Below are 11,368 nucleotides of genomic sequence, written 5' to 3'. Positions count from 1 at the left end.
TGGACACATGGCCTTGGGGGTGGGGGGGACCAAGTGTGGGGAAGAGGGGGTCCTAGTCAGGTGGTCATGGGGACTTGCACTGGGGGACCCCTAAGTGAGGGGCGGCAGCGAGAACCCTGTTGAGGCCACAGACAGGCGACGGAGAGGCCAGCAGGGACCCCCTCCTGTGGGTGCTGGGGGCCCCCAGAGGCTCCAGGTCAGTGACAGCCGCAGACACGAGCTTTGTTCCCTCAGCGACCAGCTTCTTTAATGGACAATGCAGCCGGGCCGGGGACATTCAAGGAACCTGAGCCCAGAAGACCCCACCACGGGGCCTCCCTGAGGTGATGGCAGTGTCCTGGGGTGACCTTACGGCCCTGACACCGGGAAGGTTCGGCCGGGGCCGGGAGTCAGGTGGCCCCGTGGAGGGGCTGCGTCCTCTGCGGCCCCGCGCAGGTGGAGGCGGTGGGCCGGCGACCCCCAGCGCAGGGCCAGGGGCTCGCTACCCCACAGCTCGGCCTGCAGCGCCCTCTGGACGCCGGCCAGCAGGTCGCCGGGGCCCGGCGGGTCTGCGTCTGTGCGGGGCACGGGCGTGGGCACCTGGGGGGCAGCAGGCACCGAAGGCGGCGGGGGGCTTCGGGGGCCGCCGGGGTGTCCGAGGGAGGGGTGCGTTCCGCTGGCGCACGCTGGAGGCGGGGGCTGGGCGGAGGGGCTGGCGCTGGGGCCCGGCGGCTCTCCCGGGGCGGTGGCCGCGGGCAGCTGGGGGCCCAGGCGGAACCGGCCGCTGGCGGACAGGCCCGGCGAGTCTCCGGCCGGGCCCCGCAGCAGCCGGGGCTTGGGCCGGGCGGGGCCCCTGTGTCTCCAGTAGGGCAGCGGCCGGTGTCCTGGGCCCGCTGGCCAGCGTGGCGCGCGCCACGCCGCGCGAGTCTTGGGAGCCGGGGCCCGTGGCTGCCGCCCTAGCCGCTCCACCTGCGTCCTCACGGCGGCCACCTCCTGGGACAGGCCGGCCAGGGCGGCGGCCAGTCGCTCCAGCTTCTCGGAGAGGGCGGTGCTGAGGCCGCGGAGCTCCTGCTGCAGGCTGCCCGCGCACGGGCACGGCGGCCGGGCGCCGGTCGAGGGTGGCGGGGGGCTTCCCGGAGGAGGAGGTGGCCTCCCGCTGGTGGTGGTGTGTCCTGAACAAAGAGCGGACCTGGTCAGTGGCTGGGTGCGCGCCCGCGGGGCCTTCCCCTGGGTCTGCCGGGTGCCCCGGGGGCGCGCACCTGCGGCCGTGGATCCTTGGTGCGCAGGTCCGGGCTCCGGTCGCGTCTCCAGGTGGGCGGCTGTGGGCGGGGCAGGCATGAGTGTGGCACACGGGAAGTGGGTATGTGCCCGCGCCCCCGGGCTCTGCCCCGTGCGCCCCACGCGCTCCCCGACGGCTGCCCAGTTTCCAGACCTCTGCGGGTTCGCGCCTGGTTAGGGTCACCCGCGCGCACCCGCGCACAAACCCGACCAACAGGACCGCATGGGGGTTGGTCCCGACCCCGACCTGGACCCCCACGGACATCCAGGACTTGGGGCTCGCTGGGAAGTGGAGATCCCGAGGCCCGTGCCAATCCGGGGGGCTGGGGGATCCCAAGACCCGTGTCTGCAGGGGAACTGGGGGACCCCTAGACCCGCGTCTGCCCGGAGGGTGCGTGCGGTCCCCGGGTGGAGGGGCTCACCTGTGCCGAGCGCACTGTGCTCGGCGGGTCCTGCGCCCCCGGGGCCGTCCGTGGGGCTGTGGCTGGTGGGTGACGGCGGGCCTGGGCCCTGGCTGCTGGGCAGCCCCGCCGGGTCCTCCGGGGTCCCCCGGGGCTGGGTGGGGGCCGGCCCCGCGCCCGGGTCTCGGGGCGGCGGCGGTGCCGCCCCCTGCAGGCGGGGCGGCCAGGGCGCAGGCTCGGGGCGCGGCTCCTCCTCGGAGCTGCTGAAGCTGGAGCTGGAGCCGGGGCTGGGGCTGGGGCTGGGCCCCGCCAGGCAGGCGAAGCGCAGCGGCCGCCCGGGCAGGATCCCCTTCAGCGAGTTCTCCAGGCAGCGGAGTGGGGACGGCCGGCTGGGCGCCCCTGCGGAGGGCACAAGGGCCGTCCGTGCCCATCAGGCGGGAGGACACGCTCCCGCCACCCCCCCCCCCCGCAGTGGACGGCGCCCAGGGCGCACTCGGATGGCCCCCGGGCTCTGGGTGCCTGGCCCGAGAGCCCGGCCACTCCTCGGGGACTCTGCAGGGGAGGCAGGGAACCTTCTAGAAGCTCCCCGGGAGGCCACCGACTGCAGAGGGCCAGAGAAACGCTCTGCACGCTGCAAGGAGGGAGGGGGCTCCAGGCTGGGGAGGCGTCTGGGAAGGGTCTGCAGCAGAGACCCTGACCAACAGGACGGCATGGGGAGGGGGGCGGGCCCCAGGGCACAGGGGTTCCGACGCGGGAGAGAAACGCCCCCACTGCGAGGCAGGCATGCAGCTCACCTTCCGGCGGCCACCTCCACGGCAGCCCCCGCGGGACCCCGGGCTCCTTGGCGCCGCGTGGACAGCAGGCGGGGACCAGGGCTGGCGGGCTGGCCGGCCGCAGGCTCCTGGGGGGAGGGTCCCGGGCTCGCTGGGCGAGATGGGCTGCCTCGCCGGCCTCACCTCTTGCTCCTGTACCAACGGGAAGCCAACACGCCCGTCACGGGCTGCTTGGGAGGACGTGGAGGGGCAGACCCACGGGGGAGGGGGGGCGAGCCCGACTCACCTTCCCTGTCTGCGCCCCAGTTCCTGGGCTCTGCTCTCCGGGGTGCCCTGTCCGCCGCCGCCGAGGACCAGGACCAGGCCGGCCGCAGCCTGGGCGCGGGGATGTCGCGGAGACAGTTCTCCAGGCCCTGGAGCGGGGAGCTACCCACCGGGCTTCCTGCAAAGACCCCGCGGGTTCCAGCTGGGTGCCCCCGGCCCCCCTGCCTGCAGCCCCTGCACCCAGCTGGAGGCAGTGCCACCCACCAGCGCCCAGGACAGCCTCAGCCTGCCCAGCAGCTCAGTGGTGGCCCTGGGAGGGGAGCAAAGCGGCCGTCTCCGAGCCTTGAACTCGGGGGTAGGAGAGTGACACAGATGCCATCAGAACCCGCAGAGCCGCCCCATCAGACCCAGGCACAAGAGGGCAGGGCCGGCTCCGGCTGGCCGGTCCTTGCTGGACACCCGCGGAGCTCAGGCAAGCTGGGCAGGAAGCGTCTATTTTTATTGGTCGTCTGGGGGGCGCACACCTGGCGAGGCTCAGGGCTCACTCCTGGCCTGGGCTCAGGGGACCGTACGGGAAGGCCAGTGCCTCCCAGCGGTCCTCTCGCTTGGGCCCCTGGCAGGTGACAGTTCTGTCCCAGAACCCACAGGACCCTTGCTGCAACAGCCTGTGACAGGGAAGATGTGGCCTTCCAGGGCCCCAGTCGGGGTCAGTGTGGGGGCAGGGACCTCCCTCTTCGGGTGGCCGGGACGAGGGCTGGGACACTGGGGATGTCCTCATCGTCAGGAGTGTGACCTCTGGGGTCGGAGCAATTGCACAGCGGGGAGGGCGTTTGCCTTGCACGCAGCCAGCCTGAGTTCTAATCCCTGGCATCCCTCCCATAGGGTCCCCTGAGCACCTCCAGGAGTGATTCCTGAGTGCAGAGTCAGGAGGAAGGCCTGAGTATCGCCGGGTGTGACCCAAAAAACAAAAACAAAAAAATAAAAAAATAAAAAAAAAGGAGCGTGACCTCTGCTAGGTGAGGACCCGGACCGTCGAGGTCCAGACGGGGGGGTAGCCCCCTCCCCATCTCTCCCCGCCTCTCACCTTTCCCGGGCAGGCGACCCTGGCTGCCCTCGGGGCTCTGGAAATCCAGGTCCCCGTCGGTGCTGCTGGAGGAGGAGAAGCTGGTGGGGGTGCCCAGGGGGCCGTCCCGCGCAAGGGTCTGCAGGCCCAGGGCCGGGGAGGCGGTCAGCTCTGTTGGGGGGGGGTGCAGCTGTGTCAGGAGCCAGGGGACCTGCAGGGGGCCCCCCTGCCTAGTGCAGAGGGGCTGAGCTCCCAGGATCCCAGGAGGGAGAGGAGGAAGGGGAGGAAGAGGAGGAGGAGGACGAGGAAGAGGAGGAAGGGGGGGAGAAGGAGGAAGAGGAGGAGGGGGAGAGGGGACCCCCGACCCCCACCCCCCCACCCGCCCGTCTACCTTCCCCGCGTGCTCCTCGGGGCAGCAGCTCGGGCCGTGGAGACCCGGGGGCTCCTGGTGGGGGGCTCGGGAACCAGGCGGCGGGCGGCTGGGGAGGTAACGAGCCACTCAGGGGAATGCCCTTCAGACAGGCCTCCAGGGCGTCCAGGGGCGAGCTCGAGGCACTGCCGGCTGGGACAGGGGAGAGGCCCCATCACCACCGCGGGCACATCCCCGGCCGGGCCTCGCTCCGCTGAGGGGTAGGGGTTTGGGGACCCGGCCGGACCCCCGCAGGCCTCACCTGGGGCCACACGGCCCCCTGGGCTGCTGGCGGCCGAGGGGCTCTGTCTGCTGAGCCGACAGGACGCAGGCACGGGCGGGCTCGCGGTCCAGCCGCCCTCCACCTTCACCACGGACAGCCCAGCTCCGGCGGGGGGCGCGGGGGGGCCCAGGCCTGCGGGAAGCCCCCCATGGCTTAGGGGACCGGGACAGGGCTGCCCAGGCCCCCTCCTGCCCACCCCGTGCCCCCTTTCAGAACTGGAGCCGGAAGCGAGTGGAGGAGCCCACCCCCCGCCCGGGGGGTTCCCGCAGGGGGGTCTGTACCTCCAGCGTTCCTCCTCCAGGCCCCGGGTTCTTCCGACGGCAGCGGGCGCCTGCCCTGGGCCTCAGGGAGCTCCCGCAAACAGTTCAGCAGCCCCCGCAGGGGACAGTCCACGGGTGCAGCCTCGGTCTTCACAACAGGCAAAGGGAAGACGCCACCATCACGGGCCGGTGGTCCCGGGTCCTTGCGGCCCACTACAGGGGGCAGTGTGGGGGCCGGCGGGGTCCTGGGCTCAGCTTGGCGGGCACAGGCCACTGGCTTCTCTGGGCTTGGGCTGGCCACGCCGGCCTGCGGGCGCCCTGGAACTGGACAGAGCGAAGGAGGGGCGCAGAGGGGGAACTTCTAGATGGTTCTCTAGGCCCCGCAAGAGGCCTTTAACCCAAACCCACAACTGCCCAACCTTCCCAACGGGGCCCACCGGGCTGTTGGTGCGACAGGGTGCGACTCAGCCCACGTGAGCCTCCCTCCCAGCTGACCCCCAGGGGCTCCCCCTCCCCCACCACATGGCAGCCTCTAGTTCCCAGAGAGGGGCTTCCGGCTCACCTCCCCCAGGGGGGCTCCCAGACCCTGGCTCCGTCCTGCTGGAGTACGTGGGGCCGAGGGGCCGTGCGCTGCGGGTGGCCGTGGGCGGCAGGGGCACCAGGATCTCCTTCAGGCAGTTCATGAGCCCCTGCAGGGGGCTGCTGCCCGCTGAGGGGACAGGCCCTGGGGCACAGGGGTCCCGTGAGGACGGGTGACCCCTTCCTCTCTCCCTCCCTCCCTCCCGCCCACCACGGAGCCCCCAGGAGAGCAGCTCACCTGGCCCCGGGCTCCAGGCCTCCAGTTTGAGGGGTCCCCGGCCCGGGCTAGGCTCCCTGGGCGGCACCTCTGCACCGTCCCTGTCGCGTGGACATGCCGCATCCCCGGTCTCTGCACGGGCGAGAGGGACAGCCTTCCAGTCCGGACCCAGGGCCCCCACGCAGCGCCTTGGGGATGGGGGCGGGGGTGGGGGACCCTCCCTGAGTCCTTCAGAGTCAGCTGCGGGTCCCGAGGTGACCTCCCTGGCTCCCAGACCCGGCACAGTGGGCGCCCACTGCAGACTGCAGACCCCCAAGCACGGGGCCGGCCCAGACGTTGGCGAGTGTTCACACCAGGCCCCGAGAGGCCGCTGTCCCTTCTGTTCCCTGGGTGGATTCCTCGGACCCGGGCTCAGCAGGGTCACGCGCACAGAGCAGGTGGCGGGGCGGGGGGCACTCACTGAGGGGGCGGGGGCTCCCCTGGCCCCCAGCTCCAGGCAGGTCGCTGGATGAGGAGCTGCCGCTGGGCGTGGCGGTCAGGCTGGGGCGACCCTCGAAGGCGTCCGGGAGGCAGCCGGGCGGGAGGCCCGTCCCCGCAGTCCTCACGGTCCCCTCGGCCATCTCGGCCGCTGTGGGCAGGCAGAGGGGCCGGGGTCAGGGCCCTGCCAGCACCAACTGGGACGCCTGTCCCCCTGCATTGGACCCCACGGGCACTGCCGGGACGTGGGGAGGGGGTCCCGGCTCGCCACAGGGGTCACGCTCCACACCACCCAGGCGCCCCCCGACCCCCACCACGGGGACACCCCTGCAGGACCCTGAACTGGGGGGGGGGCACTTACCCTCGGGGCTGGCCTGTTCCCCGCCCTCGGGGCTTGCGCCTCCGAACAGGAACTCCGGGATCTCCCTCACCAGCTGCACCAGGGCGCTGAGGGGCAGGCTGTGCCGGGCGGCGCCTGCGGGGAGGCCGGGGTGAGCCCACTCGCACCCGGGACCCTCTCGAGGTGACCCCCCACCCCCGCCTTGCCCAGCCCACTCACCTCCGGGCGGTACCTGCCCATTGTCCAGGCGGGTGCGGGCGCCCTGGACTCCTCTGGGCTCCGTGGGGGACAGGAAGGCAGAGAGAGGGAGCCGCTCGGACGTCCCTGGGGGAGCAGGGGGGACCGTCGAAGCCTGACCACCCCCCCGCCGCCTCCCCCAGGCTCACCCACTGGTCTCGTCATCCTCGCGCATGACCCCTGCCCCCAGCGGGACCCTCCTCCCCCTCCTCGGGGCTCACCCAGAGAGACCAGCGTCTCGTAGTTCTCACGCATCACGTCCCGGTACAGCTCCCGCTGGCCCTCGCCCAGGAGCCGCCACTCGTCGGGGGAGAAGCGCACGGCCAGGTCCCCGAAGGCGATGGGCACCTGCGGGCAGGGGGCGGGGAGGGGGCTCTGCCGAGACCAGGCGGGGCGGGCGGAGGGGCTCGGCCCCGCGGACCCCCTCCTCATCCCCCTGACCCCAGAATCAATCGGTGGCGGCATCCACCCACCCACCCACCCACCTACCAGCCAGCCCCAAAGCACCAAAATAGGTCGCCAGTGAGCGACGGGGACCAGGGACAAAGGCCACTGCACGGTGCCCACAGCAGGACCATGGCTGTGGCGGTCACACGTCCCCCAGTCCCGGCAGCTCCCATCCACACCCCAGGGGACCCTTGGCCGTACAGCCAGGGAAGAGGCCGTGGGCTGGACCCCCAGGCTGGGCTGAGCCCGTCCTCTTTCCCGGCCTCGGGGGCTTCCCCCTCTCCCCACATACATCCCCAGGGGCCTCTGCAGCAGACAGGACAGTGGGGGTCCCCGGGGCCCCTCTGGGCTCAGTCCTGCCCCCACCCACCCTAGGCTGGGCTTCGAGAGGCACCCCAGGACAGCAGGGTCCTGGAGAGCGTACCCCCCCACCCCATCCCAGGGTCCTGGAAGGCGAAAGAGACTTTGGGGGGTCCTAGTGTGTTCTGGCCTCTGAGGGCCATGAGGGGACGCTCCCAAGATGGCTGACATTGGCCCCTGCCATCTCAGCTCTAGCCCGACATCCAAGCGGTCACCACAGCCACCTGGCACCACGATGGCTGCCACCCCCAGCACCCATGGGACCTCCCGGGTCTGCCCAAGTCAGGGGCCCCGAGGTCACAGGGGCCCAGGGTGTGTCCCTGGCCACCCACGGCCCTCGGCAGGCAGCGCCCTCTGACCAGGCCTGCTCGCACCTCCATAATCCCCCCAGCACCCCTTTCCCTCTGGCTGTCCGGCGCGTGGTGGGGAGAGAACCCAAAGGGGGTCCCGGTGGGCGAGCCCTGGGCGCCAATGCCCGCCGTGATGACACCCACACACAGGCCAGAGGATGCCCTCCTGCCTAGGGCAGCACCCTTCCCCGTCCACAGCACCTGCCTTGCTCCGCCCCCACACCCTCTCCAAACTCCCTTCTAGAATCTTCCCACATGGCGGGCGAGAGGGACCCTGGCGGGGATGCCACCTGGCTGCAGAGCTGGGCACTCTTGCGCCCGCCCTGGATCCTGAGCGCATGCAGATGGCAGCTACAGTCCATGCAGACGGCGATTGGGGCAGGGGGGCATCCACGCAGGACAGGGTTGCATGAGTGGTTGTGAGGCCCAAGTTTTGTTCCAAGTCCCTGTGTTTCCGCTCTGTCCTCCTCCTGCCTGGCCCTCCTCGCTGGCGGGGAAGTGCCCTTCTAGAAGACATCAGGTACCAGGGAACCTGCCCCAATCTCTCTCTCTCAAGGGAACGTGGCCCAGCCGTGACCCCAGGACAGAGCTAGCCCCTCACACTGCTGGCCTGACTGTGAGTGTGGGGAGGGATGGCGGTTCTGACAGAGCTGCCCACAGTGTGGACAGACAGTCCCTGCCCGCAGCGTGGACAGATGGTTCCTGAATGCAGTGTGGACAGTCCCTGCACACTGTGGACAGACAGTCCCTACCCACAGCATGGACAGATGTCCCTGCCTGCAGCATGAGCAGATGGTCCCTGTGCGCAGCGTGGACAGTCCCCACACGCAGCGTGGATGGTCTCTGCACGCAGCGTGGACAGACGCCCGGGGGCCAACACCAAAGGCTCTGGTTACAATGACTGTGCAGAAGAAAACACGCATGTGGTCCAGAGTGCTGGGACAGCAGGGAGGGCGCCTGCCTTGCATGCGGCCAGCATGGGTTCCATCCCTGGCGTCCCAGAGGCTCCCCTGAACCTTGCCAAGGGTGATCCCGGACACAGCCAGGAGTAAGCCCCGAGCACCTCCAGGTGTGGCCCCCAAAAACTGAAAAAAAAAAAAAAAAAAGGCAAAAAAAAAAAAAAGAGAAGAAAACAAGCATTGAACATCCTGTTTTTAAAAATCTTCACGAGGGTCAAAGCAATAGTACAGCAGGCAGGGTGTTTGCCTTGCATGCAGCCGACCCTGGTTCGATCCCCGGCATCCCACAGGGTCCTCCAGCACTGCCAGGAGTGATTCCTGAGTGCAGAGCCAGGAGTAACCCCTAAGCATCGCTGGGTGTGACCCAAAAAGAAAAAAAAATCCTCAACACCCAGCGAGGTCTGTGCAAACCAGCTCAAGCATCACCACACCAGGCAGCTCCTCCAGAGACGGACCAGCGGGCTGGGGCATGGGACAGGACCCTGCTGTCCCACTAAGGGGCGGGGGCAGGGCTGGCTCCGTGGGAGCATCTACACTGCTCCCAAAGGGGCATCTCACAGCAGTGAGAGATGGGGTGCGGGACACCCCACGTCCTCAGCACTCACTACCTCGGGGCTGAAAAACACAGGACTTCCCCGTCAAAACTTTCGACTTCAAGGGCTCCCCCTGCATCCTGCCAGACCCGCCTTAGCCCAGATCTCGCAGGTCAAGGACCAGCATCCAGAAACCTCCCCAGCAAGGTGTTTGTGTGTGTCCAGAGCTGCAGGGCTGGTGGGGCCTGGGCGGAACAGCCACATGGTGACCAGATGCTGGTCACCATTCTCCACCTTTTCCCCAGGGCTCGGACTGTAGCACCTTTGAGGACTGGAGAGCACAGACGGGCAGCACAGGGCAGAGCCGAACCCAGCCGCTCATCACCCTCTGGGGCCTCCTTGCTGGCTGGACATGCAGTTCCCAAGCGCTGGACACAGACACAGGGCAGGCCAGGGGGCCGGGCTGCTGAAGCGCCGTCCTCTGGGCAAACTCACCCAGAAACTGGGGTCCCAACAGCCCGCCTCAGGGGAAGGGAAACGGGTGTCTGGAGCCACATGCCCGGAGCAAACGGTGGGACGTTAAGGGCCACGAGGTACCACGGCCAACTGTCCGCCTCAGGTCACCTGCAGGTCTGAACTGCCCTCCGCGGCACAGAGCAGCCCCTTCCACACACATCCGGGCCCGGGGCCTCTTTATCTCCCAGCTAAATATACCCAGGGCTGTCAGGCATCTGGAAGGCCGCGCCACCTCGCTCCCCGTTCAAAGACAAACTCTTCCATGACGCAGTCCAATGGGAAGGGGTGGACCGGCTGGAGAGGGTCCCAGCCTCCACAGGGGCTGCCTCACTCACATGCAGGAGGCCTGGGCTTGTCTCTGCCACCCCATGGCGCTCTGAGCACCGTGCTAGGAGTCCCCAAGCACTGCCAGGTGTGGTCCAAAATCCCAAGGAAAGAAAGGAAAGACAGGAGACCAGCTTTCTGGGCCCACTGGTGGAAAGGGAGCTGCCGTGTTCCTAAAACTCTCTCCTGCGCGTCCCCAGCGCGGAGGGGTCACCCCAGCTCCAGTGTCCACAGGACGCGTCTCCAAGGGCTCTGGGCTCCCTAGCCTGACCCCGCAGGCTGTGCTCCTGGGCGCCGCGCTGGCCTCCGGCCCCTGTCCCTGCTGGTGCGTCCTGGCCTTCTCCTGGACATCTCGCGCTGCCCAGGATCAGGGCGCACGGCGCGGTGTGGGCGCAGGGGACGTGGCCGGGGCTGGCCGGAGCTGCAGGGAAGGGGCTGGCGGAGCGCGGGGAGTGCGAGCCACACGGCGGGCCCCCGCGACCCCCCGAGGCTGGGGCTGGTCCCAGAGACGCCCCCGATCACAGAACAAGTTCCAGGGGCGCTCCCGCGGGAACGGCCAGCCCCCTCCCCCACAGCCCCCGGCAGGCCGCCCCCCGGCTCTGGGGTCCACACCCTCCATCTGGGGGAGGCCTCGGGGGGGCCCCCGGCCTGGCCGCCCACCCCCGCTCGGGGCTAGGAGCCCCCCAGGCTGCAAGTCCCAGGACCGCTCGCCCCCCCACCCCTCCCCCGAGGCCTCCAAGCCCCCCGCTCGCCGGGTAACTGGGAATAAAGGGAGGCGCGCGCGCGAGGGGCTGCGGGGGTCCCGGCGGGGCGGGGCGCCACTCCCGCGGGTCCCCCGGGGGTGGGGGGTGGGGGTCCCGGGTCGCGACTGGTCCCGCACGCGCCCCCGCGCCCCGGGCCCGCCCGCCCCCAAAGTTGGAGGGTGCCGGGCTCCCGCCCGCGCCCCGCGCCCCTTACCTGGCGCGCCATCCCCGGACGCAGCCGGGCTCGGCTTCCGGCGCGGCCCGCGGCAGCGTCCGCCTCTGTCCCCGGCCCCGCGGCGCGGCCACCTGGGGGCGGGGGCGCAGGGGCGGGGCGAGGGCGGCGCGTCCCGCCCGCCCCCCGCGCCGGCCCCGGGACGGGCCGCCCCACTTCCGCCCGGACACCACTCGGCCTCGGAGCCCGGCGTGCGCACGCGCGAACTACACTTCCCAGAGGGCGGCGCGGCGCGGCGCGGGGCGGGGCGGGCGCGGGGAGGCCTGGAGCCGGCCCGCGCTCCCCCGGGAAGCTTAGGGAGGGGCTTGGCCAGGAGACCCGGTGAGGTGGGCCCGCGTGCCATG

At 70.7% G+C, this 11,368-nt stretch overlaps 1 protein-coding gene across 1 annotated transcript; it reads right to left on the bottom strand.

The window, feature by feature from the left end:
• Positions 1-201: 201 nt before the first annotated feature.
• KRBA1 (KRAB-A domain containing 1) lies at positions 202-11,137 on the bottom strand. The gene is made up of 17 exons (XM_056106784.1): positions 11,007-11,137; positions 6,782-6,908; positions 6,543-6,647; positions 6,345-6,458; positions 5,967-6,134; positions 5,528-5,638; positions 5,273-5,434; positions 4,732-5,034; positions 4,647-4,665; positions 4,430-4,602; positions 4,150-4,320; positions 3,780-3,929; positions 2,718-2,873; positions 2,453-2,623; positions 1,680-2,057; positions 1,239-1,298; positions 202-1,151 (listed from the first exon to the last, which is right to left on the bottom strand). The coding sequence occupies exons 1-17, from the start codon at positions 11,016-11,018 to the stop codon at positions 349-351; spliced, it is 3,183 nt and encodes a 1,060-aa protein (XP_055962759.1). The 5' UTR covers positions 11,019-11,137; the 3' UTR covers positions 202-348.
• Positions 11,138-11,368: the final 231 nt, after the last annotated feature.

Source organism: Sorex fumeus, unplaced genomic scaffold, assembly GCF_029834395.1.
Source record: "Sorex fumeus unplaced genomic scaffold, SorFum_2.1 ptg000143l, whole genome shotgun sequence".
Taxonomy (NCBI): domain Eukaryota; kingdom Metazoa; phylum Chordata; class Mammalia; order Eulipotyphla; family Soricidae; genus Sorex; species Sorex fumeus.
This window is presented reverse-complemented; position numbering and strand designations above follow the sequence as displayed.